Source organism: Schistocerca nitens, chromosome 6, assembly GCF_023898315.1.
Source record: "Schistocerca nitens isolate TAMUIC-IGC-003100 chromosome 6, iqSchNite1.1, whole genome shotgun sequence".
In the NCBI taxonomy this organism is placed as follows: Eukaryota; Metazoa; Arthropoda; class Insecta; order Orthoptera; family Acrididae; genus Schistocerca; species Schistocerca nitens.
In genome coordinates, this window is record NC_064619.1 from 572,247,589 (window position 1) to 572,273,903 (window position 26,315).

Genomic DNA, 26,315 nt, shown 5'->3' on the forward strand with positions numbered 1-26,315 from the left:
TCTGCTGCGGAGCTCCACGTTCAACCATGTACTATGAACCGTGAACTCCGGAACACTTGTGCGTGCACCAGCATTGTGCTCTTTCGGCAGAGATGCCACAGATCACCATATATCCTACTTTTACTCCGAAGGCCACGTCCTGCGAAGAGTTGTGAGACGTCCAGTCATTGAGCACCTAATGGATTTCACTGTCTTTCTACTTCTTTCCGTGGATACTCACGACAGTAGCACGTTAAAACGTCCAGCTTCTCCGTTTTCGAGACACTCGTTCACAAAAAAATGGCTCTGAGCACTATGGGACTCAACTGCTGTGGTCATAAGTCCCCTAGAACTTAGAACTACTTAAACCTAACTAACCTAAGGACAGCACACAACACCCAGCCATCACGAGGCAGAGAAAATCCCTGACCCCGCCGGGAATCGAACCCGGGAACCCGGGCGTGGGAAGCGAGAACGCTACCGCACGACCACGAGATGCGGGCACTCGTTCACAGACTTTGCGTAATAATAGTCTGACAAAGTCGCTTATCCCAGTGGATTTCTCCATTTTCTGCCCATATCTTTGCTAGAGCGATCCCCCATGCGTCTCTGCAGCGCCTACGTACTTTTCATAGCGTGTCTCGTGACCGCAACGTCACTAGACGGCATCCAACCTCGCGGTGAGCAGCGGTTATAATCTTTTGGCTCATCAGTGTATCTTGGCAGGATGTCCCACAACTACCACTAAATAAAATTCGTCTATTTTCTACACTACTGGCCATTAAAATTGCTACACCAAGAAGAAATGCAGATGATAAACGGGTATTCATTGGACAAATATATTATACTAGAACCGACATGTGATTACATTTTCACGCAATTTGCGTGCATAGAACCTGAGAAATCAGTACCCAGAACCACCACCTCTGGCCGTAATAACGGCCTTGATACGCTTGGGCATTGAGTCAAACAGATATTGGATGGCGTGTGCAAGTACAGCTGCCCATACCACAGTTCATCAAGAGTAGTGATGACGTATTGTGACGAGCCAGTTGCTAGGCCACCATTAACGAGATGTTTTCATTTGGTGAGAGATCAGGAGAATGTGCTGGCTAGGGCAGCAGTCGAACATTTTCTGTATCCAGAAAGGCTCGTACAGGACCTGCAACATGCGGTCGTGCATTATCCTGCTCAAATGTAGGGTTCCGCAGGGATCGATTGAAGGGTAGAGCCACGGGTCGTAACACATCTGAAATGTAACGTCCACTGTCCAAAGTGCCGTCAATGCGAACAAGAGGTGACCGAGACGTGTAACCAATGGCACCCCATACCATCACGCCGGGTGATACGCCAGTAGGGAGATGACGAATACACGCTTCCAATGTCCGTTCACTGCGATGTCGCCAAACACGGATGCGACCATCATGATGCTGTAAACAGAACCTGGATTCATCCGAAGAAATGACGTTTTGCCATTCGTACACCCAAGTTCGTCGTTGAGTACACCATCGCAGGCGCTCCTGTCTGTGATGCAGCGTCAAGGGCAACCGTAGCCATGTTCTCCGAGCTGATAGTCCATGCTGCTGCAAACGTCGTCGAACTGTTCGTGCAGATGGTTGTTGTCTTGCAAACGTCCCCATCTGTTGACTCAGGGATCGAGACGTAGCTGCACAATCCGTTACAGCCATGCGAACCCACCGATTCCATATTCTGCTAACAGTCATTGTAACTCCACCAAGGCGAGCAGCAATGTCGCGATACGATAAACCGCAATCGCGATAGGCTACAATCCGACCTTTATCAAAGTGGGAAATGTGATGGTACGCATTTCTCCTCCTTACATCAGGCATCACAACAACGTTTCTCCAGGCAACGCCGGTCAACTGCTGTTTGTGTATGAGAAATCGGTTGGAAACTTTCCTCATGTCAGCACGTTGTAGGTGTCGCCACCGGCGCCAACCTTGTGTGAATGCTCTGAAAAGCTAATCATTTGCATATCACAGCAGCTTCTTCCTGTCGGTTAAATTTCGCGTCTGTAGCACGTCATCTTCGTGGTGTAGCAATTTTAATGGCCAGTAGTGTATATAATGGTTCATAGAGTCGGAAGACTTACCTAAGTTACAAAATGTTCCTTAAAATAACTTCAGATTTAGTGGAGAAGTGTTAAAATCACAGGCCGTCATATTTTGGAGAGATAGAGTAGAAGGATGATAAGGAGGAGGAGAGGAGAGGGGTTGCGGGGAGGGATGCACTTGCGTTAAGTCATGTCTGGACTTCGACCGGTATTGCCTTATTGCCTTCTTGCCAATCCCTGCTCATAGGTAAAATATAACTATTGTCGTTTCGATGTAACGGGCTTAAATTTATATTTACATAGCTTCATGCGAAATAGAAGCCTTCTGTATAAAAACGCAAAGGCCAAGGAAAAAGCACTCTGACCATACAAGGCATTTTCATACATGTGGTATCAGAACTTACTAAAAAGGCTTTCGTCTTTTACCAAACGACTCAACGCATTGCCAGAACACTCCGACACTTTACCAGCTCGCGCTCTGTTTCACTCACCTGGAACATCATCTTCATTTTCCCCGATGTGAACGTCGGTGTCAGCTTTACACGTAACCGCCGCCACTTGCTGCCTCCCAACAAGAAGAGATGTTTTCCCAGAGGTTCATTTTCGTCCACTCTTATCCCCCTGTCGTGGAAAGTCCCAAAATCCTTCACGAGAACATCACGGATGAAATCAGGGTCCACTGTCACCAAATTTGGTTGGGTGACGATGTATATTCCACCGAATCGATTGCCTACAAGAAATATGATACTGTATTACATTTTTGTGTGTATGTGTGGGGAGGGGTTTGGGGTTCATTCACTGTTGGAACGGCACAATTTTCTACCTCTTCAGGTTATGGAAGTCGGGAAATAATTCTTCCCAGGTCACTATTACAGCAATGTGACAATCTGTGCACCCTAGGGAAGGAATGAGTAGGAAGATTAAATTTATACGTTGACTCTTGCACAGAAGATTACAGCACCAGCCACTTTTTACAATGCTATTTATTTATTTAAACAGCGCCGTTATCGGTTTCGAACCAACAAGTTCATCTTACGACGGCTAATTCAAGTTTTACAGTAGATTTCGCCTTTTCTCTTCACAACTGACGGAATTTCCTTGGGGTGTTGGTGCCCTACAACCGAAACAAGATGTGAGACAAAGTTTTTTAACTGTAATTGTGCCTCACTCCGATTTTAAGTGATGTAAACACAATGTTATTATTACTAAAGGGAAGATGTTTCGGTTACTTACGATGAAGAATTCATTATGTTCCAGTCCAGGCTACTTATCATCTTGCAGCAGCGAAAACTGTATAGTGTACCGAACATCTTCCCTTTAATAATAATAATTTTTTTACATCACTTAAAATTGCTGTAGGGCACAATTACAGTTAAAACGACGATGTCTCATATCTTGTTTTGGTGGTAGGGCACCACCACCCCACGGAAATTTCGTTAGTTGGGGAAACAAAAAGTGAAATCTAATGTAAGACGTGAACTAGCCGTCTGAAGATGGACCTGTCAGTTCGAAACCTGTAACGGCGCTGTTTAAATAAATAAATAGCATTGCAAAAAGTGGCTGGTTGCTGTAATCTTCTATGTAAGAGTCAAACTATATTTTGTACACAAATGGTTCAAATGGCTCTGAGCACTATGGGACTCAACTGCTGTCGTCATCAGTCCCCTAGAACTTAGAACTACTTAAACCTAACTAGCCTAAGGACATCACACATCCATGTCCGAGGCAGGATTCTAACCTGCGACCGTAGCGGTCGCGCGGTTCCAGACTGAAGCACCTAGAACCGCTCGGCCACTCTGGCCGGCATATTTTGTACACAACCACGGGCTCAAAATGTCAGTTTTTGATAAAATAAGATTAAATTTAATATTCCGTCGGCACCGAGTTCATTCGATTCCTCACAGCGGTAGATCATTACGGATCAAAAATGAACCAAGTAATGAACTACATCTGCAGATGTCTGAAGTCTTGAGGGGCTCTCAAAGCATGAGGTTCCTCTGCTTATACTTTGACCTGTCCCTCTGCTCTCCTGTCTTACCCGATACTATTTCCTTGAAAAGTAGCAGAGATGTTGCGGTTTCCTATGTCATTAAGGCTTACAGGAACATAAGTTACTACCGCCGGGATACCTAAACTGACGCTTTACATGCAGGGTATCAACACCCAGGGATGGGAAAAATCGACCGTTAAAGCCGATACCAGTATTTTAGTTCTGAATAGCTGTTATTTTTCGGTATTTGTACGATCTCTGTTATAATAGGTTTATTTAATTTTTTATTAATGACTGGGTAAAAAACCGGCATATCAATTTGCCATAGCAGCCGCGCAAAAATTTTTATTTTTTAAATAATGTTTTTAAACGAGTAATGTTTCTTCGCAAAATTCGTACTACTTTGAAATATTAGACTATTATAGGAATTGGGAAAAGTGATTAGCAGTATTTTAACAACAAGGCGTAGAGTTAGAAACTATCGGCCGGCCGAAGTGGCCGTGCGGTTAAAGGCGCTGCAAGTCTGGAACCGCAAGACCGCTACGGTCGCAGGTTCGAATCCTGCCTCGGGCATGGATGTTTGTGATGTCCTTAGGTTAGTTAGGTTTAACTAGTTCTAAGTTCTAGGGGACTAATGACCTCAGCAGTTGAGTCCCATAGTGCTCAGAGCCATTTGAACCATTTAGAAACTATCAACAAACACATGACGTAACTATCGGTGCATATTTGCAAACAGAATGTACCTGTTACCTTGAGGCGTGGCCTATTAGACGGTATGCGTGCCGGCCGGGGGGTGGCCAAGCGGTTCCATGTGCTTCAGTCTGGAACCGCGCGACCGCTTCGGTCGCAGGTTCGAAACCTGCCACGGGCATGGATGTGTGTGTTGTCCTTAGGTTAGTTAGGTTTAAGTAGTTCTAAGTTCTAGGGGACTGATGACCTCAGATGTTAAGTCCCATAGTGCTCAGAGCCATTTGAACCATTCTGAACGGTATGCGTGCATTCTTACGTGCAGCGTGCAACACTTCCGCCCGCCTGGTTTATACAGTAGTTTGTCGCAGTCTGCGTCAGAGATCAGTTGCACTGCAGAATGATACCATCCACAGTTTGAAAGTATTTTACGAAGCGCGGTAGCAATGAAGTGCTTTAAAAAATTAAAAGCGGGAGGAGGCACATGGAACTAGTGATATCGCGCAAGCAGAAAACAAACAATGATGTACTTATTTATAATACCAGAAGGAAAACTGACATTCGGTACTCCACATTAAGGCAGTCTTTAGCACGAAAAGGGATGAACAATGCTGCAACTAAAATTTTTGGTCACTTATCCAGTGATATAAAATGGCTCTGAGCACTATGCGACTTAACTTCTGAGGTCATCAGTCGCCTAGAACTTAGAACTAATTAAACCGAACTAATCTAAGGACATCACACACATCCATGCCCGAGGCAGGATTCGAACCTGCGACCGTAGCGGTCACGCGGTTCCAGACTGTAGCGCCTAGAACCGCTTGGCCACCTGCGGTCGGCTCCAGTGATATAAAACGTCTGACAGACAGCAAAGTAAAAATTGAAAACAAACTGAAAAAGTTTATCCTTGACAATTCCTCCTATACCGTAGAAGAATTTCTATTAGTGTAATGCGTTGGAGATGGTGGGTAGGAATTACTACCTTAAATCTGCATATTTAATGATTATAATAATAGTAAAATAATAATAAAACAAAAGACGAAAAACTTATAAATGTTCAGCATGTAGCCAAATTTACAAATTAACTTATGATGTTAATGTAAACTAACAAGTCTCACATAATTACGACTTATTGCGCTAATGATCCATAGAACATGGAACTAAATAACCACCAAACACCCAAAAAGCAGGTGAATTTGATTGGTACAGGTATATGTTATTCAGGTGATAAAATTTAGGAACATAACTGAATCCTTCATGTTATGGTTGCTAAAAGATATCATCGAAAAGTGACGATGCAGGGAAGTCATCAGCTTGTGGCCTTTCGCTTTCACTGTCGCCTCGCCCGTCTCCTCACATTCGCCATCTTTACCGGAGAATAAGACCGATTTCAGCCGCAGCCTCAGTCCCATATACCAGATCGTGATTTCTACTCCTACACCATCATTACGAACTGAAAGTAATAGCAATAAAAAAACCTAAAATGGGTTATTTCAGAAACCGGTTATTTTGAGCGGTTGTACCGGTCAGGTTAACTGGAGACGATAAGATCCGGAATAACCGAAAACCAGTTGCTTTAGCGATAACCGCCACTCCTATCGGTACCGAATACATTGTAGAACACGCCACTGAAATCATCCAGAAGACTGGTGACGCCTCCTGTCAAATCCGACAGACGTCAGATCACATGCTGGAAAAAGAAATTCCGTTCAGCTATCGGGGACCGACGGCTCTGCATAGACTCCACTTCGATCCATCTGGAGAGAACTCGGCAGCATTTCCAATAGCTAAGCAAAAGCTCGGGGCACTATCATAGCGAGCCGAACAGCTGCCACAGTAATTCTGAAATCCGTTAATAATTTCATACTATCATTGGCACCGAGCAAGGTGGCGCAGTGGTTGGCACACTGGATTCGCATTCAAACCCGCGTCCGGCCATCCTGATTTTGAGTTTCCGTGATTTCCCTAAATCGCTTCAGGCAAATGTCGGAATGGTTGCTACGAACGGGCACGGCTGATTTCCTTCCTCATCCTTCCGTCCTCCGATAGGACGGATGACCTCGCTGATTGGTCCAGCCCCCAAATCAATCAACCAACCAACCATCATTGGCGATAAGTGAATCATGAGGTTAATTATTGGAAAAAGTAATGCACCTACTGGCGCTCTCATCACTAACCCTGAAACTTCAGCCAAGTTGACGGCGAAATAATTCCGCCAAACTGTACCCAATGGCAAGCTTGAGCGCGCGTTCCAACGGAGACAGAAATTAGCCGATATGTCTGGTTGGATCTAAACTCATGCGAGTCTGAAGAGTAGAATCGCTCGTTTAGTAAACGGGAATTACAGAATATCGTATCCTTGGTCTGCAAGACTGCAGTGGGGTCAGGTAACTGTAGTCTGAAATATTGCGGCATCTAGATCTCATGTCTACCTCATCAGGTAGGGACGAGGCACGCATGTGGTTTCCATCATCCTACTGGGTAAATACCGGACTGGTACCCTCGTCCCGCGTCAGATATACTCTATGCCAAGACTGAAGACAACGTTATCATGCTTGCACGCAAGATCTACACCAGCGGCAGACAGGTGTTCAATAATGTGTGTGAAGTCCTAAGGGACCAAACTGCTGAGTCATCGGTCTCTAGGCTTACACACTATTTAATCTAACTAGAACTAACCTATGCTGGGAGATGAAGAAGCTTGCACAGGATAGAGTAGCATGGAGAGCTGCATCAAACCAGTCTCAGGACCGAAGACCACAACAACAACATGCTAAGAACAACACAAACACGCACGCGCATACACACACACACACACACACACACACACACACACACACACACACACACACGTGCCCGAGGGAGGACTCGAACCGCCGACAGGGGTAACCGCGCGAACCGTGGCAAGGTGCCCGAGACCGCATGGCTACCCCGCGCGGCTACCTCATTTAAGTCACACGTACACAATGACTTCTAAAAATATGGCGGATAATGTTTCAGTGTGGCACCGCAAGGAGCGCTAAATATCGTGCCACAGCATCTATATGTAAACTCTGTCTCTTTGATTGTAACGGTCCAGTTACGTAAGTTTTTTTTTTTAATTTCTACACTAAAATAGTAATTTTCAACGTAAGAGTTAGGATAACAAATCTCACTGTTGCTGATTGATGAAAGAAGGCGACAAGTGGGAAAAGATCAACAATTCTGAAAAGTATTTGTTCCAGGTACACTACAAAGAACGTCCGAGCCGCCACCCAGATTCGAGCTCCATGGAATGCAGGACACAGGATGTGGATGCTGTGTAGGCGCCGAACAATGGTTCAAATGGCTCTGAGCACTATGGCAATATCTGAGGTGATCAGTCCCCTAGAACTTAGAACTGCTTAAACCTAACTGACCTAAGGACATCACACACATCCATGCCCGAGGCAGGATTCGAACATGCGGCCGCAGCGGCCGCGTGGTTCCGGACTGAAGCGCCTAGAACCGCGCGGCCACAGCGGCCGGCGCCGAACAATGAAGAAGCAAGACATGTATGGCGTTCTAATATAGTCAGTCTTTGTATTGTATTCATTCTGGACTGACGTGTTTACGATTGCGCCAGGACAGCGCTGCTACGTTTATCAGCATTACTCAAGCTGGTAGGAAAGTTAGTTTTACGAGGCGCAAATAGTTCAGTGGTCAATGGTTTTATTTTACTGGGTGAACTGATAATCAAATATTATCATTTTACTGTCGGCAATTTTGTGTAGGGTGCAGTTTTCAAATCGCTGCGAGAAGCTGCGACAGTTATTTGGTCCTTGGTGTTCAATTGTTCTGCTAGCGGCACCCTTAGCGGCGGAACATTTATTAATGCAGTCAGATGCTAAATCTAGGGCCGTACTTGTAATTTTTGTACTGGTAACTTAAATTTTCCAGAGCATTCTTATTTAGACTCTCATTGCTGTGGTTAATCCGACACAAACTGTGTTATTACTGAAATTTAACGCCCGTGATTGGCAACAATCGTAAACTGGGTTCGCACCTGCCCCGATTTTGTATGGATCGCACAAATTTTTCTATAATTGTTCCGTGTCCCTACATCAGTATTACGGGGCACCCTTAAGACCCTACTTTTTAAATTTACTTTTAGTGTTTTACTTTTTCTTCTACATCTACATCTACATCTACATCTGCATCTACATAGATACTCTGCAAATCACATTTAAGTGCCTGGCAGAGGGTTCATCGAACCACCTTCACAATTCTCTATTATTCCGATATCCCATAGCGCGCAAAAAGAATGAACACCTATATCTTTCCGTACGAGCTCTGATTTCCCTTATTTTATCGTGGTGATCGTTCCTCACTACGTAGGTCGATGTGAACAAAATATTTTCGCATTCGGAGGAGAAAGTTGCTGATTCGAATTTCGTGAAAAGATTCCGTCGCAACGAAAAGCGCATTTCTTTTAATGATTTCCAGCCAAAATAGGTCTACTTTACCATTTCTGTGACACTCTCTCCCATATTTCGCGATAATAGAAAACGTGCTGCCTTTCTTTGAACTTTTTCGATGTACTCCGTCAGTTCTATCTGGTAAGAATCCCACACAGCGCAGCAGTATTCTAAAAGAGGACGGACAAGCGTGGTTTAGGCAGTCTCCTTAGTAGGTCTGCCAATTAAACGCAGTCTTTGGTTAGCCTCCCCCACAACATGTTCCTTCCAATTTAAGTTGTTCGTAATTGTAATACCTAGGTATTTAGTTGAATTTACGGCTTTTAGATTAGACTGATTTATCGTGTAACCGAAATTCGACGAATTCCATTTAGCACTCATGTGGATGACCTCACACCTTTCGTTATTTAGGGTCTTACATCATACTGCATAATTTTAGATTTCATATCCTTAAGTTTATCATCTTATTTGTGTTAGACAAAGTCAGTATGTGTTAAATACAACTGACTTAAGCTAACTGTTTCGCCGCCTCGTTTTCATATTCATGCGAGCAATGCGCGCGTAGAACGAGTGTTTGACCTGATGAAAGACTTGTGGATAGGTGAGTGAAACAAACGTAAGGTGAAATCTGTGGGAAAAGGAACTTCTTGTTAAAACACACTATTATATGAGATGCACAGAATTTATCAGCATGTTCTACATGAGCAGAAACTTGTAAAGGCCGCTACACCACAAAAGTACGTCTATAAGTTCCGGCACCATGCACATTGATTTTCGCCTCTGTCTAGGCGAAACGCAATTAGATTTTAAGTATTTTTATTTTCAAGTGTTACTTTTGGTGTGAGGATAAAAAGCTGACAAACGTTAGTAAGAACTGATCATTTAATATCCTATCTTTTTCCTGAAGTGTGCCCACTTCAGACTTGCCAAAGGTGGCAACTCCAATCAAAAAATATTTAAATAAATTAGGGGTGTCGTTACAACACTACGACAATGGCACAAAGTTCGGACAATTGCTTGAGGAGTGGAATAAATAAAGCATTAAAATGTAAAATGCACATTTACAGAAAATAAATGTATAGCATACAATTATCTTTTAATGTCCGGTAAAACTAAAAACTTCATATCATCACTTTGTGACATGCGTGTTTACAAATAATAATCTTACGTAAATTAAATAATAAACTAAGCACGAACGAACACTTACATGGTACATCTTCGATCTTACCTTTAAACTGCCGATAAGCGTCGCTGACGATCAGTGGCAGTGATCGCTTGCCCACAAAACTTTCGTAAACATTTCCAAACGGAAACTGTGGTTCCAGGTAAGGCACGCCCTTCTTGTGCCAGTACTTGTACCTGTGGGAGAACCATACGTACACCGCCACTGTCACCAGTGACAGGGCTACCAACAGCTCCGTGAGCCACGACTCCACAAACAAGGCCATGGTGGTGACTCTGAAACATAATTAGCAAACAGTTATTCCGAGCATCACTAGTTACTGCACAGCATGCCTCTTTCAGAAAACATTTCAACATATTCTCTTTTCCTTTGAGTCCGTTTTCTGTCCTTCTACATCAAAATGAAACATGCAAATGTGTATTCATATTTTAATCTTTTCAAGCTATTATTCAGAAAGGTTAGGGTTCTGTGTTACCGTTATTATTCATCCTAAATGTATAAAGGCATTTTCAGTAAGGCCACACAAAATATATCCAAAACGAGTAACTATAAGAGGCAGTCAAATGAAAATAAGTAAGTAAACTGTATATTATTTCGAAAGTAATCACCATAACTGTTAATCCATTGACAAGACGGTCAATGCCTCCGTGGTCAAATATTTTTGGTTGCCTATAGAACCGTGATTGTACTCAGGCAAGAGATCGGGACTTTACGGAGGGCTCCCTGCAAAACTTCTGCAGCGTATTCGAAACAAACTTGGCAACATGTGGGCCCGTCCTTGCCATATTTTTGGAGTCCTGAAGAAAGACATTCGTGACCCGTCGATTAATCATGCTTTCGTAGAGTAATCTCCCCCTCCTTCCTAATTCCAGCTATTGTCCACAACAGGCGATGACTTTTCTGAAGATTGGAGAGGAGTAACATTACAATAAACTTTTTAGTTTACATATCTTTTCTTGTAGAGTTGGCTCCAGTTCTTCTTGTCTAGGGGTCTGATTTTTGATGCTGAAATTGTCACATTTTAGGTCCTCACGGTTGAATTGATATAAATAATTTTGAAGATTGTTGTTGCAGAATTTTTGTTTTAACGTTAGTACATTTTGTCACATTTCAGTACCTTATACGTCTTTTAAATTTTCGCATTAACAAGGCCGAAATTACATTGTTCGCCCAAAATACAAAAAACCACGTCCGATCACATCAGAGGAATGCTTACTACTATTTCACTCTGCAGTAATAACAATATTCCAAAGGGTTTACAATGACTCTTGAGAAATGAATTTGTATTAATTTCGATTATTATTTCATAAATGAACCCAGAAATAAAAATAGTAAACAGTGCTAGATTGCGTAATGAATAATAGAAATTTTAATAATTCGTAGTTTCAAATGTTTCTGAAAAAAAAACTATTTTAACTGTACAATTAGGGCTATTACTTAAAGATTGTAACATCGAAAATAAAGTAATTCCTTTTCATAAATTTTAGCTTGGAATCTAACATATTGCGTATAAAATTATATGAAAGTTTTGAGAAAAGCAACGGAGATAATACTGACCTGTACAAAATACGAAAAATATTACTGGTGTCGGTCACTACTGTGGAGGATAAGTAATGCTAGATGAGGATGTCCCGTTACAGTAGGCAACCGTAAACATTTGTCCATGAAGGCACTGACCATCTTGTCTCACAGTGGGAAAATGTATGTACAGTTATGGCGATTAGTTTCGAAATAATAAACTGTTTACCTATTTCTCATTTTACAGCCCCTTATATATCGAACCGTAATTTTCGCAAAGTTATTGCGAAGAATGTGGAGAACGTTCTAACAAACTCAAGAAATCTTTAACGCTTATAGCTGCTCAATTACGAGGACGATATTTTTAATGAAACTGTAGGAAATGCTACAAAAAGTTATGGCCAAACTTTCAGCAAACAGTCCTCAAACATAGAGGAATATAATGTGCTATATGGGTATGGTCCCGTAAATGCTTTGTTTCTATGTTCGAGCTCATTTTCTACTTCTCTTCACCATCTCATTAATCATGGGAAACACACAAAAACAGAACGTACCATCGTCATATGACCTGTTTTCTTACATGTACCGTTCAAAATACCCGCATGGTTATGTTTGCTTGGAATGTACGGTAAATTGTAATTCTGAGGTTCACCGCCAGTGTCTATTGTTCCAATAGAACGACGATAACGTCGACATGTTGTAAGGTTTTCATATGTTTTCTGCCACTGTAATTACGTCAGGTTTACTGTACTGGGACAAAGATGTATAAGCACGCCGCACGAGTAATGGATAAGAGCATTGCGTCTGTTTAATGTAATCTGTGTTGCGCTTGGTCGCTAGTTAGTTGTGCTGCACTAGGGCATTCATACTAGAGGCGTAGCACCGTGCAGTTGAGTTTTAGAGAAAATTTTATATTTGTGAATCTGGGAGAAATTATCTGGAATACTTTATTACAGAGATGATAACTTGTTTGTATAGATATTTTCTTAAGTGTATGGCTGGAGAAGATTTTTGGAGGAATATTTCAAGGTATCCAGTACACGCGTAAGGATGAAATGTTTGTTTCTCAGAGAATTGAAGGAAATCTTTCTCCTTTAGATAACTAATGATATTCATGATTAGTGTTAATTTGTTCTCTTTGTTTTCCTTACGTCACAAGTAACACAATTGGTCTAAATATCTGTATTTTTTGTAATGATTGAATTTCGTAACTGTTAGTCTTCTCAAGCTAAACAGTCTTTTTTCACAATAATCAGAGTTTTATTATTCAAGAACGCTTTTCTTTACGGTAAGGCCCTCCTCCATCATTCTTAATAAAATTTTAAACATGTTGTCGTGTGTAGATTGCACCTTACGCCACTCGCAGCCACAAACTGTTTCTGACAAGCAAAAATCAGTTAAATAGTTTTCACTGAGCACACAATTAGCTTCTTTTGTAATTTATTAGATTCATTTTCATTCAGAATTTCGCTAAGATTAAAGTTTTGTTTCGCGGTACTGCTCACAATCCCAGTACAAGGTCAACAAATATTCAGTATTGCTCAGCCGTTGAATATGATATTTTAAGGACACGTTACATGAGGAGAAAATTCGGAAAAAGAATATTCAGTATTTCATATACAAATAAATTAAATAGAAAGCTTACAAAGTAACTCACTTCATTGCTTGTGTTGACATGTGACCAACTTCATTTCTTTACTAGCTCGTAGCACCAACTGAGTAGTCTTCATCGTGGACCTGATTTCCGGTACAGTGCAGGCGTAGTATTTACAAATTCTGAGTAGGCAGAAGCCCATTTGTTGTACGGATTAGCAGAACGACAGATTTCCAGAACGACAGTGTGCCGAGAGGAGGCTGTTTGAAGCAGTTGATCAGTGTATTAGGGAGCCTATTAGTCGTGGCTGGGGAAGGTCTTGAAGGACAGCGACACCTCAGCTAGAGGAGGGACTTCTTCGTGCAGTTGACGACAATCTTAGTGTCAGTGTACGACAATTAGTTACAGAAGTAATACTGAGCACTTGACTGTCTGGAAAGTGCTACACGAGAACCTGGTGTATCCTTCCACGAACAGCTTGTGCAGGCCCCATCAGCAGCTGATTTTCCTGCAACAGTACACTTCCGCGAATGTTTCATTCATCTGTCTGTCAACACTCACTTCAGTGCAAATATGTTGTTCAAGGATGATGTTTCGTTTGAAGGTACATGATTAATGTGTCTAAGTGTTATACAAACTAAGCTCTCCCGTATAACATCCACTATATAGGGTATTACAAAAAGGTACGGCCAAACATTCAGGAAATATTCCTCACACACAAAGAAAGAAAATATGTTATGTGGACATGTGTCCGGAAACGCTTACTTTCCATGTTAGAGCTCATTTTATTACTTCTCTTCAAATAACATTAATCATCGAATGGAAACACACAGCAACGGAACGTACCAGCGTGACTTCAAACACTTTGTTACACGAAATGTTCAAAATGTCCTCCGTTAGCGAGGATACATGCATCCACCCTCCGTCGCATGGAATCCCTGATGCGCTGATGCAGCCCTGGAGAATGGCGTATTGTATCACAACCGTCCACAATATGAGCACGAAGAGTCTCTACATTTGGTACCGGGGTTGCGTAGACAAGAGCTTTCAAATGCCCCCATAAATGAAAGTCAAGAGGGTTGAGGTCAGGAGAGCGTGGAGGCCATGGAATTAGTCCGCCTCTACCAATCCATCGGTCACCGAATCTGTTGTTGAGAAGGGTACGAACACTTCGACTAAAATGTGCAGGAGCTCCATCGTGCGTGAACCACATGTTGTGTCGTACTTGTAAAGGCACATGTTCTGGCAGCACAGGTAGAGTATCCCGTATGAAATCATGATAACGTGCTCCATTGAGCGTAGGTGGAAGAACATAGGACCCAATCAAGACATCACCAACAATGCCTGCCCAAACGTTCACAGAAAATCTGTGTTGATGACGTGATTGCACAATTGCGTGCGGATTCTCGTTAGCCCACACATGTTGATTGTGAAAATTTACAATTTGATCACGTTCAAATGAAGCCTCATCCGTAAAGAGAACATTTGCACTGAAATGAGGATTGACACATTGTTGGATGAACCATTCGCAGAAATGTACCCGTGGAGGCCAATCAGCTGCTGATAGTGCCTGCACACGCTGTACATGGTACCTAAACAACTGGTTCTCCCGTAGCACTCTCCATACAGTGACGTGGTCAACGTTACCTTGTACAGCAACAACTTCTCTGACGCTGACATTAGGGTTATCGTCAACTGCACGAAGAATTGCCTCGTCCATTGCAGATGTCCTCGTCATTCTAGGTCTTCCCCAGTCGCGAGTCATAGGCTGGAATGTTCCGTCCTCCCTAAGACGCCGATCAATTGCTTCGAACGTCTTCCTGTCGGGACACCTTCGTTCTGGAAATCTGTCTCGATACAAACGTACCGCGCCACGGCTATTGCCCCGTGCTAATCCATACATCAAATGGGCATCTGCCAACTCCACATTTGTTAACATTGCACTGACTACATAACCACGTTCGTGATGAACACTAACCTGTTGATGCTACGTACTGATGTGCTTGATGCTAGTACTGTAGAGCAATGAGTTGCCTGTCAACACAAGCACCGAAGTCAACATTACCTTCCTTCAATTGGTCCAACTGGCGGTGAATCGAGGAAGTACAGTACATACTGACGAAACTAAAATGAGCTCTAACATGGATATTAAGCGTTTCCGGACACATCTCCACATAACATCTTTTCTTGTGTGTGAGGAATGTTTCCTGAACGTTTGGCCGTACCTTTTTGTAACACCCTGTATACAATGTCACGTAGAAGCAGGGTTTCTTGAGAGACAGTCGGCATCTTGGCGTTTTCTTCCACACTTTGTTGGTTGACCGGTCTTAAGAATCCAACAGGACGACTCGCCAGGTGGGCAGTAAGTCTTCAAGAGTATGACATTACCATAGTGCATAAACGTGGAAGAAAACACCAAGATGCCGACTGTCTCTCAGGAAACCCTGTGCAAGACCATCAAGACATTGATGAAGATAGTGACTGTCTCGCAACACTCCAGGATCTCTCTGCTAAGCAGAGGAAGGACGCCAGGATGTCTCAAATTATGCTTGCCTTAAATCGGTCAGAGGATGTGAAAGTACAATTTAAGGTAGTTAATGGATTACACTGCAAGAAAAACGTTGATCCATTTGGAAAGAGGTGGCTACCAGTGATTCCTAAACATATGCGCTTAGATCTTCTACAGAAATTCCATGACACACCTGAGGCCGGACATTTAGAATATTGGACGACCCACCATGCAACAGTCCAGTATTATAACCGCTACACTACAGCGACTATGCTATTCAGCTTCTTCTGCGATATATATATATATATATATATATATATATATATATATATATATATATATATGTGTGTGTGTGTGTGTGTGTGTGTGTGTGTGTGCGCGCGCGCGTATGGACCCTGTCGGATCACGAATTACATTTATGATTTGCCTTTCTGTTAGCCCATATAGCTTTCATTCTTTCGCTATGTGCTTTCTTTCTTTCTTCTGACCTTCCCTGATCTTTTAAGGAATTCATTCTCTGGCTTTACTACCCATCTATTTATCTTCTGACGGTAAAGTTTCCTGTCTAGTACGTCCGATGTTCCTATCTGTGACTTTTCCACGTCATATTTGACTTCTTCTATCCGTAGAATGTTCTTCAGTTTTGAAGTGTATGTCAAAATCTTGTGAGTTAGCCTTGAAGATGGGAGTCTATGAATGTGTCCATTGAATTCCAGCCTTCGTTTCCTGATATCTGCGGCAAGGTTGGACAGTTCTTCTGTTGCTTTGCGCGATTTGAGTCTAAACCCCTCTTCTGTTTTATCTGGTCCCAGCATTTTCCTCATGATCATGATGTTCCCCAGATCGCCTTTTCTATTAAGTACCAACGTTTCGCTCGCGTACAGCAATTCAGGTTTAATCACTATATTATAATGTTTGATCTTTGTATGAATGGACATACATTTCTTATTGTAGATTTCACGCGTTCTCCCATTTACTCGTTTGAGCTTTTGTAACCGAACGTTCTGTGCTTCCCTTTTCCAACGCTGTTGGTTCTATGATCTCACCGAGATATTTGAAGTGTGGAACTCGTTTGATCTGACCGTATTTTGTGTTCAGTTCCTGAATATCGAGTTTAGTGCAAATGAACTTGGTCTTATCGAATGAAATTTGTAGTCCAGTTTTCTCAGCGCATTCCTTGAGGACTCCAATCTGTTTCATCGCTGTATTTTAACAGGCCACTAGTATCGCGAGGTCGTCTGCGAAAGCTAAACAATTGACCCTGATGTCATCATTCTTTCGTCCGAGTTGAATAGGTTTCCGGTGGTCCTGGGTCTTCAATTCTTTCTCCTATTCTCAGATGGCTTTATCCAGAACAAGGCTGAAGAGCAATGGTGACAACCCAACGCCTTATCGCACACTGGTCTTTATCTCAAAGGGCTCTGACAATTCGCCCATGAATTTCACTCTTGACTTCGTGCCCGTGAGTGTTTCCTTGATGGGTCCTAATGTCTTTCGATCAAATCCTTGTTCTTCTAAGATGTTAAAGAGGGACCGTCGATCGACCGAATCATATGCCTTATTGAAGTCAACGAACATACAGATGATCGGAGAGCTTCGGGTTGCTCTATGCTTCAGTTGTTGTTGTTGTGGTCTCCAGTCCTGAGACTGGTTTGATGCAGCTCTCCATGCTACCCTATCCTGTGCAAGCTTCTTCATCTCCCAGTACTTACTGCAACCCACATCCTTTTGCATATGCTTAGTGCATTTATCTCTTGGTCTCCCCCTACGAGTTTTACCCTCCACACTGCCCTCCAATGCTAAATTTGTGATCCCTTGATGCCTCAGAACATGTCCTACTAACCGGTCCCTTCATTTTGTTAAGTTCTGCCACATACTCCTCTTCTCCCCAATCCTATTCAATACCTCCTCATTAGTTACGTGATCTACCCACCTTATCTTCAGCATTCTTCTGTAGCACCACATTTCGAAAGCTTCTATTCTCTTCTTGTCCAAACTGGTTATCGTCCATGTTTCACTTCCATACATGGCTACACTCCATACAATTACTTTCAGAAACGACTTCCTGACACTTAAATCTATACTCGATATTAACAAATTTCTCTTCTTCAGAAACGCTTTCCTTGCCATTGCCAGTCTACATTTTATATCTTCTCTACTTCGACCATCATCAGCTATTTTGCTCCCCAAATAGCAAAACACATTTACTACTTTAAGTGTCTCATTTCCTAATTAATTCCCTCAGCATCACCCGACTTATTTCGACTACATTCCATTATCCTTGTATTGCTTTTGTCGATGTTCATCTTATATCCTCCTTTCAAGACACTGTCCATTCCGTTCAACTGCTCTTCCGAGTCCTTTGCTGTCTCTGATAGAATTACAATGTCATCGGCAAACCTCAAAGCTTTTATTTCTTCTCCATGGATTTTAATACCTACTCCGAATTTTTCTTTTGTTTCCTTTACTGATTGCTCAATATACAGATTGAATAACATCGGGGTGAGGCTACAACCCTGTCTCACTCCCTTCCCCACCACTGCTTCCTTTTCATACCCCTCGACTCTTATAACTGCCATCTGGTTTCTGTACAAATTGTAAACAGCCTTTCGCTCCCTGTATTTTACCCCCGCCACCTTTAGAATTTGAAAGAGAGTATTCCAGTCAACATTGTCAAAAGCTTTCTCTAAGTCTAGAAATGCTAGAAACGCAGGTTTGCCTTTCCTTAATCTTCCTTCTAAGATAAGTCGTAAGGTCAGTATTGCCTCACGTGTTCCAATATTTCTACGGAATCCAAACTGAACTTCCCCGAGGTCAGCTTCTACTAGTTTTTCCATTCATCTGTAAAGAATTCGCGTTAGTATTTTGCAGCTGTGACTTATTAAACTGATAGCTCGGTAATTTTCACATGTGTCAACACCTGCTTTCTTTGGGATTGGAATTATTATATTCTTCTTGAAGTCTGAGGGTATTTCGCCTGTCTCATACATCTTGCTCACCGGATGGTAGAGTTTTGTCAGGACTGGCTCTCCCAAGGCCATCAGTAGTTCTAATGGAATGTTGTCTACTCCCGGGGCCTTGTTTCGACTCAGGTCTTTCAGTGCTCTGTCGAACTCTTTATGCAGTATCTTATCTCCCATTTCATCTTCATCTACATCCTCTTCCATTTCCATAAAATTGTCCTCAAGTACATCGCCCTTGTATAGACCCTCTATATACTCCTTCCACCTTTCTGCTTTCCCTTCTTTGCTTAGAACTGGGTTTCTATCTGAGCTCTTGATATTCATACAAGTGGTTCTCTTTTCTCCAAAGGTCTCTTTAATTTTCCTGTAGGCAGTATCTATCTTACCCCCAGTGAGATAAGCCTCTAGATCCTTACATTTGTCCTCTAGCCATCCCTCCTTAGCCATTTTGCACTTCCTGTCGATCTCATTTTTGAGACGTCTGTATTCCTTTTTGCCTGCTTCATTTACTGCATTTTTATATTTTCTCCTTTCGTCAATTAAGTTCAATATTTCTACTGTTACCCAAGGAGTTCTACTAGCCCTCGTCTTTTTACCTACTTGATCCTCTGCTGCCTTCACAACTTCATCCCTCAAAGCTACCCATTCTTCTTCTACTGTACTTCTTTCCCCCATTCCTGTCAATTGTTCCCTTATGCTCTCCCTGAAACTCTGTACAACCTCTGGTTCCTTCAGTTTATCCAGGTCCCATCTCCTTAAATTCCCACCTTTTTGCAGTTTCCTCAGTTTTAATCTACAGTTCATAACCAATAGATTGTGGTCAGAGTCCACATCTGCCCCTGGAAATGTCTTACAATTTAAAACCTGTTTCCTAAATCTCTGTCTTGCCATTATATAATCTATCTGATACCTTCTAGTATCTCCAGAATTCTTCCATGTATACAACCTTCTTTGATGATTCTTGAACCAAGTGTTAGATATGATTAAGTTATGCTCTGTGCAAAGCTCTACCAGGCGGCTTCCTCTTTCATTTCTTAGCCCCAATTCATATTCACCTACTATGTTTCCTTCTCTCCCTTTTCCTACTCTCGAATTCCAGTCAGCCATGACTATTAAATTTTCGTCTCCCTTCACTACCTCAATAATTTCTTTTATCTCATCATACATTTCTTCAATTTCTTCATCATCTGCAGAGCTAGTTGGCATATAAACTTGTACTACTGTAGTAGGCGTGGGCTTTGTGCCTATCTTGGCCACAGTAATGCGTTCACTATGCTGTTTGTAGTAGCTTACCCGCACTCCTATTTTTTTTTTATTCATTATTAAACCTACTCCTGCATTACCCCTATTTCATTTTGTATTTATAACCCTGTATTCACCTGACCAAAAGTCTTGTTCCTCCTGCCACCGAACTTCACTAATTCCCACTATATCTAACTTTAACCTATCCATTTCCCTTTTTAAATTTTCTAATCTACCTGCCCGGTTAAGGGATCTGACATTCCATGCTCCGATCCGTAGAACGACAGTTTTCTTTTTCCTGCTAACGACGTCCTATTGAGTAGTCCCCACCCGGAGATCCGAATGGGGGACTATTTTACCTCCGCAATATTTTACCCAAGAGGACGCCATCATCATTTATCCATACAGTAAAGCTGCATGCCCTCGGGAAAAATTACGGCCGGAGTTTCCCCTTGCTTTCAGCCGTTCGCAGTACCAGCACAGCAAGACTGTTTTGGTTAATGTTGCAAGGCCAGGTCAGTCAATCATCCAGACCGTTGCCCCTGCAACTACTGAAAAGGCTGCTGCCCCTCTTCAGGAACCACACGTTTGCCTGGCCTCTCAACAGATACCTCTCCGTTGTGGCTGCACCTACGGTACGGCCATCTGTATCGCTAAGGCACGCAAGCCTCCCCACCAACGGCAAGGTCCATGGTTCATGCTTCAGTAGCATCTTCAAATTGAAAATTTGTCCAACACAAGAACGCCCCGGTCGGAAACCGGCATGATAATCACCAATTTTGTTTTCAAGCTGTTCTTGTGTGCTTTGAAGAAGGCATGCGGACAGAATTTTGTAGGTGACTTCAAGGAGAGAAATCCCTCTGTAGTTAGTGACATCTGTTCTGTCACCTTTCTAGTGTAACGGATGGATGAGTCCACATTTCCATTCTTCAGGTACCTTTTCCGTTTTCTAGATGACTATGATGATTTCTGTGAGCTTCGCAAGAGTATTTTGGCCTACGTTCTTCAATAGATCTGCAACTATACCGTCTTCTCCAGATGCGCTGTTATTCTTGAGTCTGAAGATGTGTCTATGGATTTCTTCTTTGGCAGTTGGTGGAGACTCTGGGTTTACTTGTGCGGGAGTCCCTTTGGGCCATCTTGATTTGGGCTCCTGGCAATTGAGTAGCTCTGAGAAATATTGAGCCAATTTTCTACAATCATCTCGATTGGTCAGCGCGAGTTTGCCGTCTGGTTTTCGGAAACATAAGTTCTCAGGGATGTATCATCGAATCCTCCCTGCGGACGTCCTATAAAAGTCTCGAGTACTGTGATCTCGGAAGTCTTTTTCTATCGAGTCCAACTGGTCCTTCTTGTGCCTCCTCTTTGTTTGTCTGATAATTTTTAAGGCTTCATGTACATACGAGGAAAGTAATGAGACTGATGTAAAAAAAAATGTTGCTAACCGTTTTAGTCAAGTTTAGTGTTGTCTCCTTCAAAGTAGTTCCCCTCTGATTGCACACACTTTTTCCAGTGCTTCTTCCATTGATGGTAACATTTCTGGAACTCTTCTTCAGTAATACCCTCCAAGACCCTCGTCACAGCTTTTTGGACACCTTGTGTTGTTTAAACATGATGTCCCTTGACAGCCGTTTTGACTCTTGGAAATAGAAAAAAAGTCGCATGGAGCGATATCTAGTGAATAAGGTGGCTGTGGTAGTACTGAAATTTGTTTTGAGGTTAAAAATTGCTGCACTGACAGAGGAGTATGGGATGGCGTATTATCGTGATGCAGAATCCAATTATCAGCAATGTTGGCACGGACACAAAGAACTCTTTTACGAAGTCTTTCTAAAATTTCTTTGTAGTAATATTGGTTAACTGTTTGTCCAGAAGGTACCCACTCTTTATGAATAATTCCCTTGGAATCAAAGAAGCACACAAGCATGCATTTCACTTTTGACTTTGACATGTGAGCTTTTTTTGGCCTGGGTGATCCCTTTGAGCACCATTGCGAACTTCGGCGTTTTGTCTCTGGATCGTACTGAAAAAAAAAAAAAACAACTTTCAACACCAGTGATAACACAGCTCAACAATTTTGGATTGATTTCCGTTTGCTCTAACAGCGGCTGCCACATTTTTCCGTGTTTCTCGCTGTTGCGGTGTAAGATTTTTGGGGACCATTTTTGCACAAATCTTTCTCATACCAAGATCTTCAGTTATTATTAGACGAACCGTTTCTTGATTGATGTTCAGTTCTTCTGCAATCATTTTCACATATAATCTTCGATCAGATCGTGCTAGTTCACGCACCCTGGCCAAGTTGACATCCGTCTGTGAGGTTGATGGCCGTCCACTACGGTCTTCATCTACAACATTCGTTCTGCCTTCACTAAACATTTTATGCCAAGGAAAAACTTGAGGTCTTGACATAACCTCCTCTCCAAAAGCCTTCTGGAGCTTACTGTAAGTTGTCGTCGCGTTTTCAAACAATTTAACGCAAAAAGAAATGGCATAGCGTTGCGCAATATTATGCGGTTCCATTTCCGTGACGAGAGACACCAACACGTTTTAACTCACCACTGAGCAGATGCGTCGATGTGCCACTTGGACTAGAAGCAGCTTATAGACCAAGGTCAAAGATACTGTGCCTGCAGGGTTGCCACTTCTTACAAAGAAAATCAGTCTCATTACTTTATTGTCGCACCTCCTATACATATATATATATAGGGCAGACCACGAAAAAATTATCCGAATGTTAGGTAAATTGGGTGGGAGAAGAAGCTTCACAAATTGAGCATTTCAATAATGTATTTGTCCAGCTCTGGCTCTTTGACAAGCAATTATTCGGCATGGCGTTGATTGAAATATTTGTTTATCTCCTGAGGGATAATGTGCCAAATTTGGTCTAACTGGCGCATTAAATCGTCACAATCCTGAGATGGCTGGAGGGTCCTACCTGTAATGTTGCAAATGTCCTCAATTGAGGAGAGATGTGGCAACTGTACTGACCAAGGCAGTGTTTGGCAAGCACGAAGACAAGCAGTGGAAACTCTCGCCTCGTGTGGGCAGGCATTATCTTGCTGAAATGTAGGCCCAGGATGGCTTGTCATGAAGGACAATGAAGCGGATCGTAGAATATCGTTGAAGTACTGCTGTGCTGCAAGGGTGCCGCAGATGACAACCAACGGGGTCATGCTATGAAACGAAATGGCACCCTAGACTATCGGTTGTCAGGCCATATGAGGGGGAGGGGGGAGGACAGTCACAATGTCATCCCACTACTGTCTGGGGCGTATTCAGTCACGACTTTGGACTGGAATCTCATTGATTGGAGTAGAATTGTCTTCAGGAACGAGTCCCACTTCGAACTGAACTTCGAAGACGTGTCTGGAGATCCCCCTTAGGCATGCGGTATAATACTAACCTAACTAACGGCTGCCATATGGCCCGACAGGCAGAAGTGATAGTCTGGGGTGCCATTTCATTTCATAGGAGGACCCTTTGGTTGTCATCCACATCACCCTTACAGGAGAGCAGTACGTCGATGATACTCTACGCCCTGTTGTGTTGCTCTTCATGGCAAGCCATCCCAGTCTTACACATCTGCATGATAACGCCCGCCTGCACATGGTGAGAGTTTTTGCTTTGTGCTCGCTAAACTCTACCATTGCCAGCAAGGTCGCCGGATCTCCAGCTGGGAACGTTCGGAGGGTAGTAGTAGTAGTAGAGGGGTTTTGTGGGCGCACGACAGCAAGGTCTTCAGCGCCCGTTCAGTAACATAGTGAGACGGGTGTCAAGAAAAAAAACTCAGAACATTTACATAAAACGGAACATAAAACACGGGGAACAATCATTGAAAAATAAGTGCTCGCCCACACCGAAGCGTACGATGAAGCAGGGCGTCAGCAGTAAAACATGGACAACACAGGAAGAAAATGGTAGAGGGAGCTAAAACAATGTAGCAGATGGAAATGGCTGGCCGACCGCAAGGAAAAAAGGGAGGAGTCAGCCACTCTGCAATACACTAAAACCTCCAGCCTAAAAGTTTAGGCCAGAGTCCAGACACATCACAGAACTTAAAAACCCTAGACACACACGTCTCATCGTTAGCTAAAACACAAGGCAGATCCCCATCAACTTGTGCTTCTGCCCTTGCATCACGGTATAAAATGCAGTCTGTTAAAATGTGCTGGACAGAGATGTGCACACCACAAGCATCACAAAACGGAGGATCCTCCCGCCGTAATAAATAGCTATGCGTCAGAGGACAGTGCCCGATCCGAAGACGTGTGAGGGCCACCTCTTCCCGCCTGAGCAACCGGCAGGAGGAACGCCACGGCCGAGTGATTCACTTTACCGACCGCAGTTTATTGGCCGTCACCGCCAGCCATTCGTCCTCCCACAACTCCATGCACTTCCTGTGGAGTGCAGCGATGACTGACTGCAAGGGGATAGGACACTGGACCACATCCTGCTCTCTGCAGGCCTCCTTGGCAGCCCGATCAGCCTGTTCATTACCCCATATGCCGACATGACCAGGCACCCAGCAGAAGGATACCTCTTTACCCCGCTGTTGGAGCAAGTACAGTCGGTCATGTATCAACTGGACCATCTCCTCAGTCGGGTATAGGTTCTGCAGTGATTGTAAGGCACTAAGAGAATCGGAGCAGAGAAGAAATCGATCGCCCCGAACACGATGCATCTGCTCCAGTGCCTTCAGGATCGCGTGGAGCTCCGCTGCGAAAACGGTATATTCAGCAGGGAGGCGAATCCGGGTGACACGATCAGGGAACACCACAGAACAGCCAAGAAAAGTCTCCTGTTTGGAGCCGTCAATATAAACGACAGTGAACCCGTGATGCACATCTAAAATGTTAAAAAACAGAGATTGGAACGTAAAATCTGGTGTGCCATCTTTCTTAAAATTAGTCAAATCTAAAATAAGTTTGGGTCTCCGGAGGAGCCAAGGTGGAGATCTGCTCCAACCGCGACGTAAAACACGAAGACCAGCCATAGACATCGCACCGAGGCAATCCTGTGCGCGAATCCCATAGGGCTGCGTCGCACGTTGCCGGTTATGAAACAATCGTGCCAGAGGAGGCTGAGCAACGGTATGGTATGCAGGGGTGTATGGTGTGGACAAAGTTTTATACGCCTGGCGCACTGTAAGTAGCCGTCGCCGCATATGAAGTGGCGGTTCACCAGCCTCAGCACAGAGGCTTGGTATGGGGCTAGTTCGGAATGCCCCAGTGGCCAACCGAAGCCCTTCATGGTGCACAACGTCCAATAACTTTAAGTAACAAGGCCTCACAGACCCATACACCGTGCACCCATAATCGAGCCGAGATCGCACAAACGCCCTGTAAAACTGGAGCAGACAAGTCCTGTCAGCTCCCCATGTACTGTGGCTAAGACATTTTAAAATACTTAAAGCCTTAAGTGACCGCCGTTTCAGGTCTTTAAGATGAGGTAACCACGTGAGCTTCGAGCCAAAATGAGTCCCAGAAATCTCACCGTGTCTTTAAAGGTAAGAATAGTGTCCCTCATCCTCAACTCAGGAAAGGTTAAAATCGAACGAGAACGGTTAAAAAGAACATATACCGACTTCTCGGTGGAAAACTTAAAACCACTCTTCTGTGCCCAGTCATCCAAACGCGTAATTGTAAGTTGCAACTGACGAGTTGTCGTTGCAAGGCTTGAAGAAGAGCAGAACAAAGAGAAATCATCCACAAACAAAGAACAATGGACAGGACTTTTCACTATGGACGTAATGCTATTAATAGCGATGGCAAAGAGAGTCACACTTAAAACGCTACCCTGAGGGACACCGTTCTCCTGCTCAAAGCGATCAGACAGGACGTCACCAATTCGGTATCTAAAATATCGTGGCGAGAGGAAAGACTGAATAAAAAGAGGAAGACAACCACGAAAACCCCATTCGTGAAGCTGCTCCAGGATGAGACGCCTCCAAGTGGTATCGTAGGCCTTCTCGATGTCGAAAAATACACCTAGAAGGTGATGACGGCGTAGGAAAGCTTGTTGTATAGCCGCCTCCAGGAGGGCAAGGTTATCGAAGGTGGAACGAAACCTCCTGAACCCACACTGAGTGCGACTAAGGAGTTGCCGGGATTCTAACATCCAGACAAGACGGCGGTTGA

At 43.3% G+C, this 26,315-nt stretch overlaps 1 protein-coding gene across 2 annotated transcripts in view; it reads right to left on the bottom strand.

Annotated features, from left to right (window-relative positions):
• The window catches only part of LOC126262942 (cytochrome P450 6k1-like), a 125,740-nt gene that overhangs the window by 75,401 nt on the left and 24,024 nt on the right, over window positions 1–26,315 (bottom strand). For both annotated transcript variants that reach the window (XM_049959881.1, XM_049959880.1), the window contains exons 2-3: window positions 10,395–10,624; window positions 2,545–2,783 (exon numbers count right to left, since the gene is read on the bottom strand). In XM_049959881.1, the coding sequence (XP_049815838.1) occupies window positions 2,545–2,783; window positions 10,395–10,614 (459 nt within the window). In that variant the 5' untranslated portion in view covers window positions 10,615–10,624. The remainder of the gene's footprint in view (window positions 1–2,544; window positions 2,784–10,394; window positions 10,625–26,315) is intronic.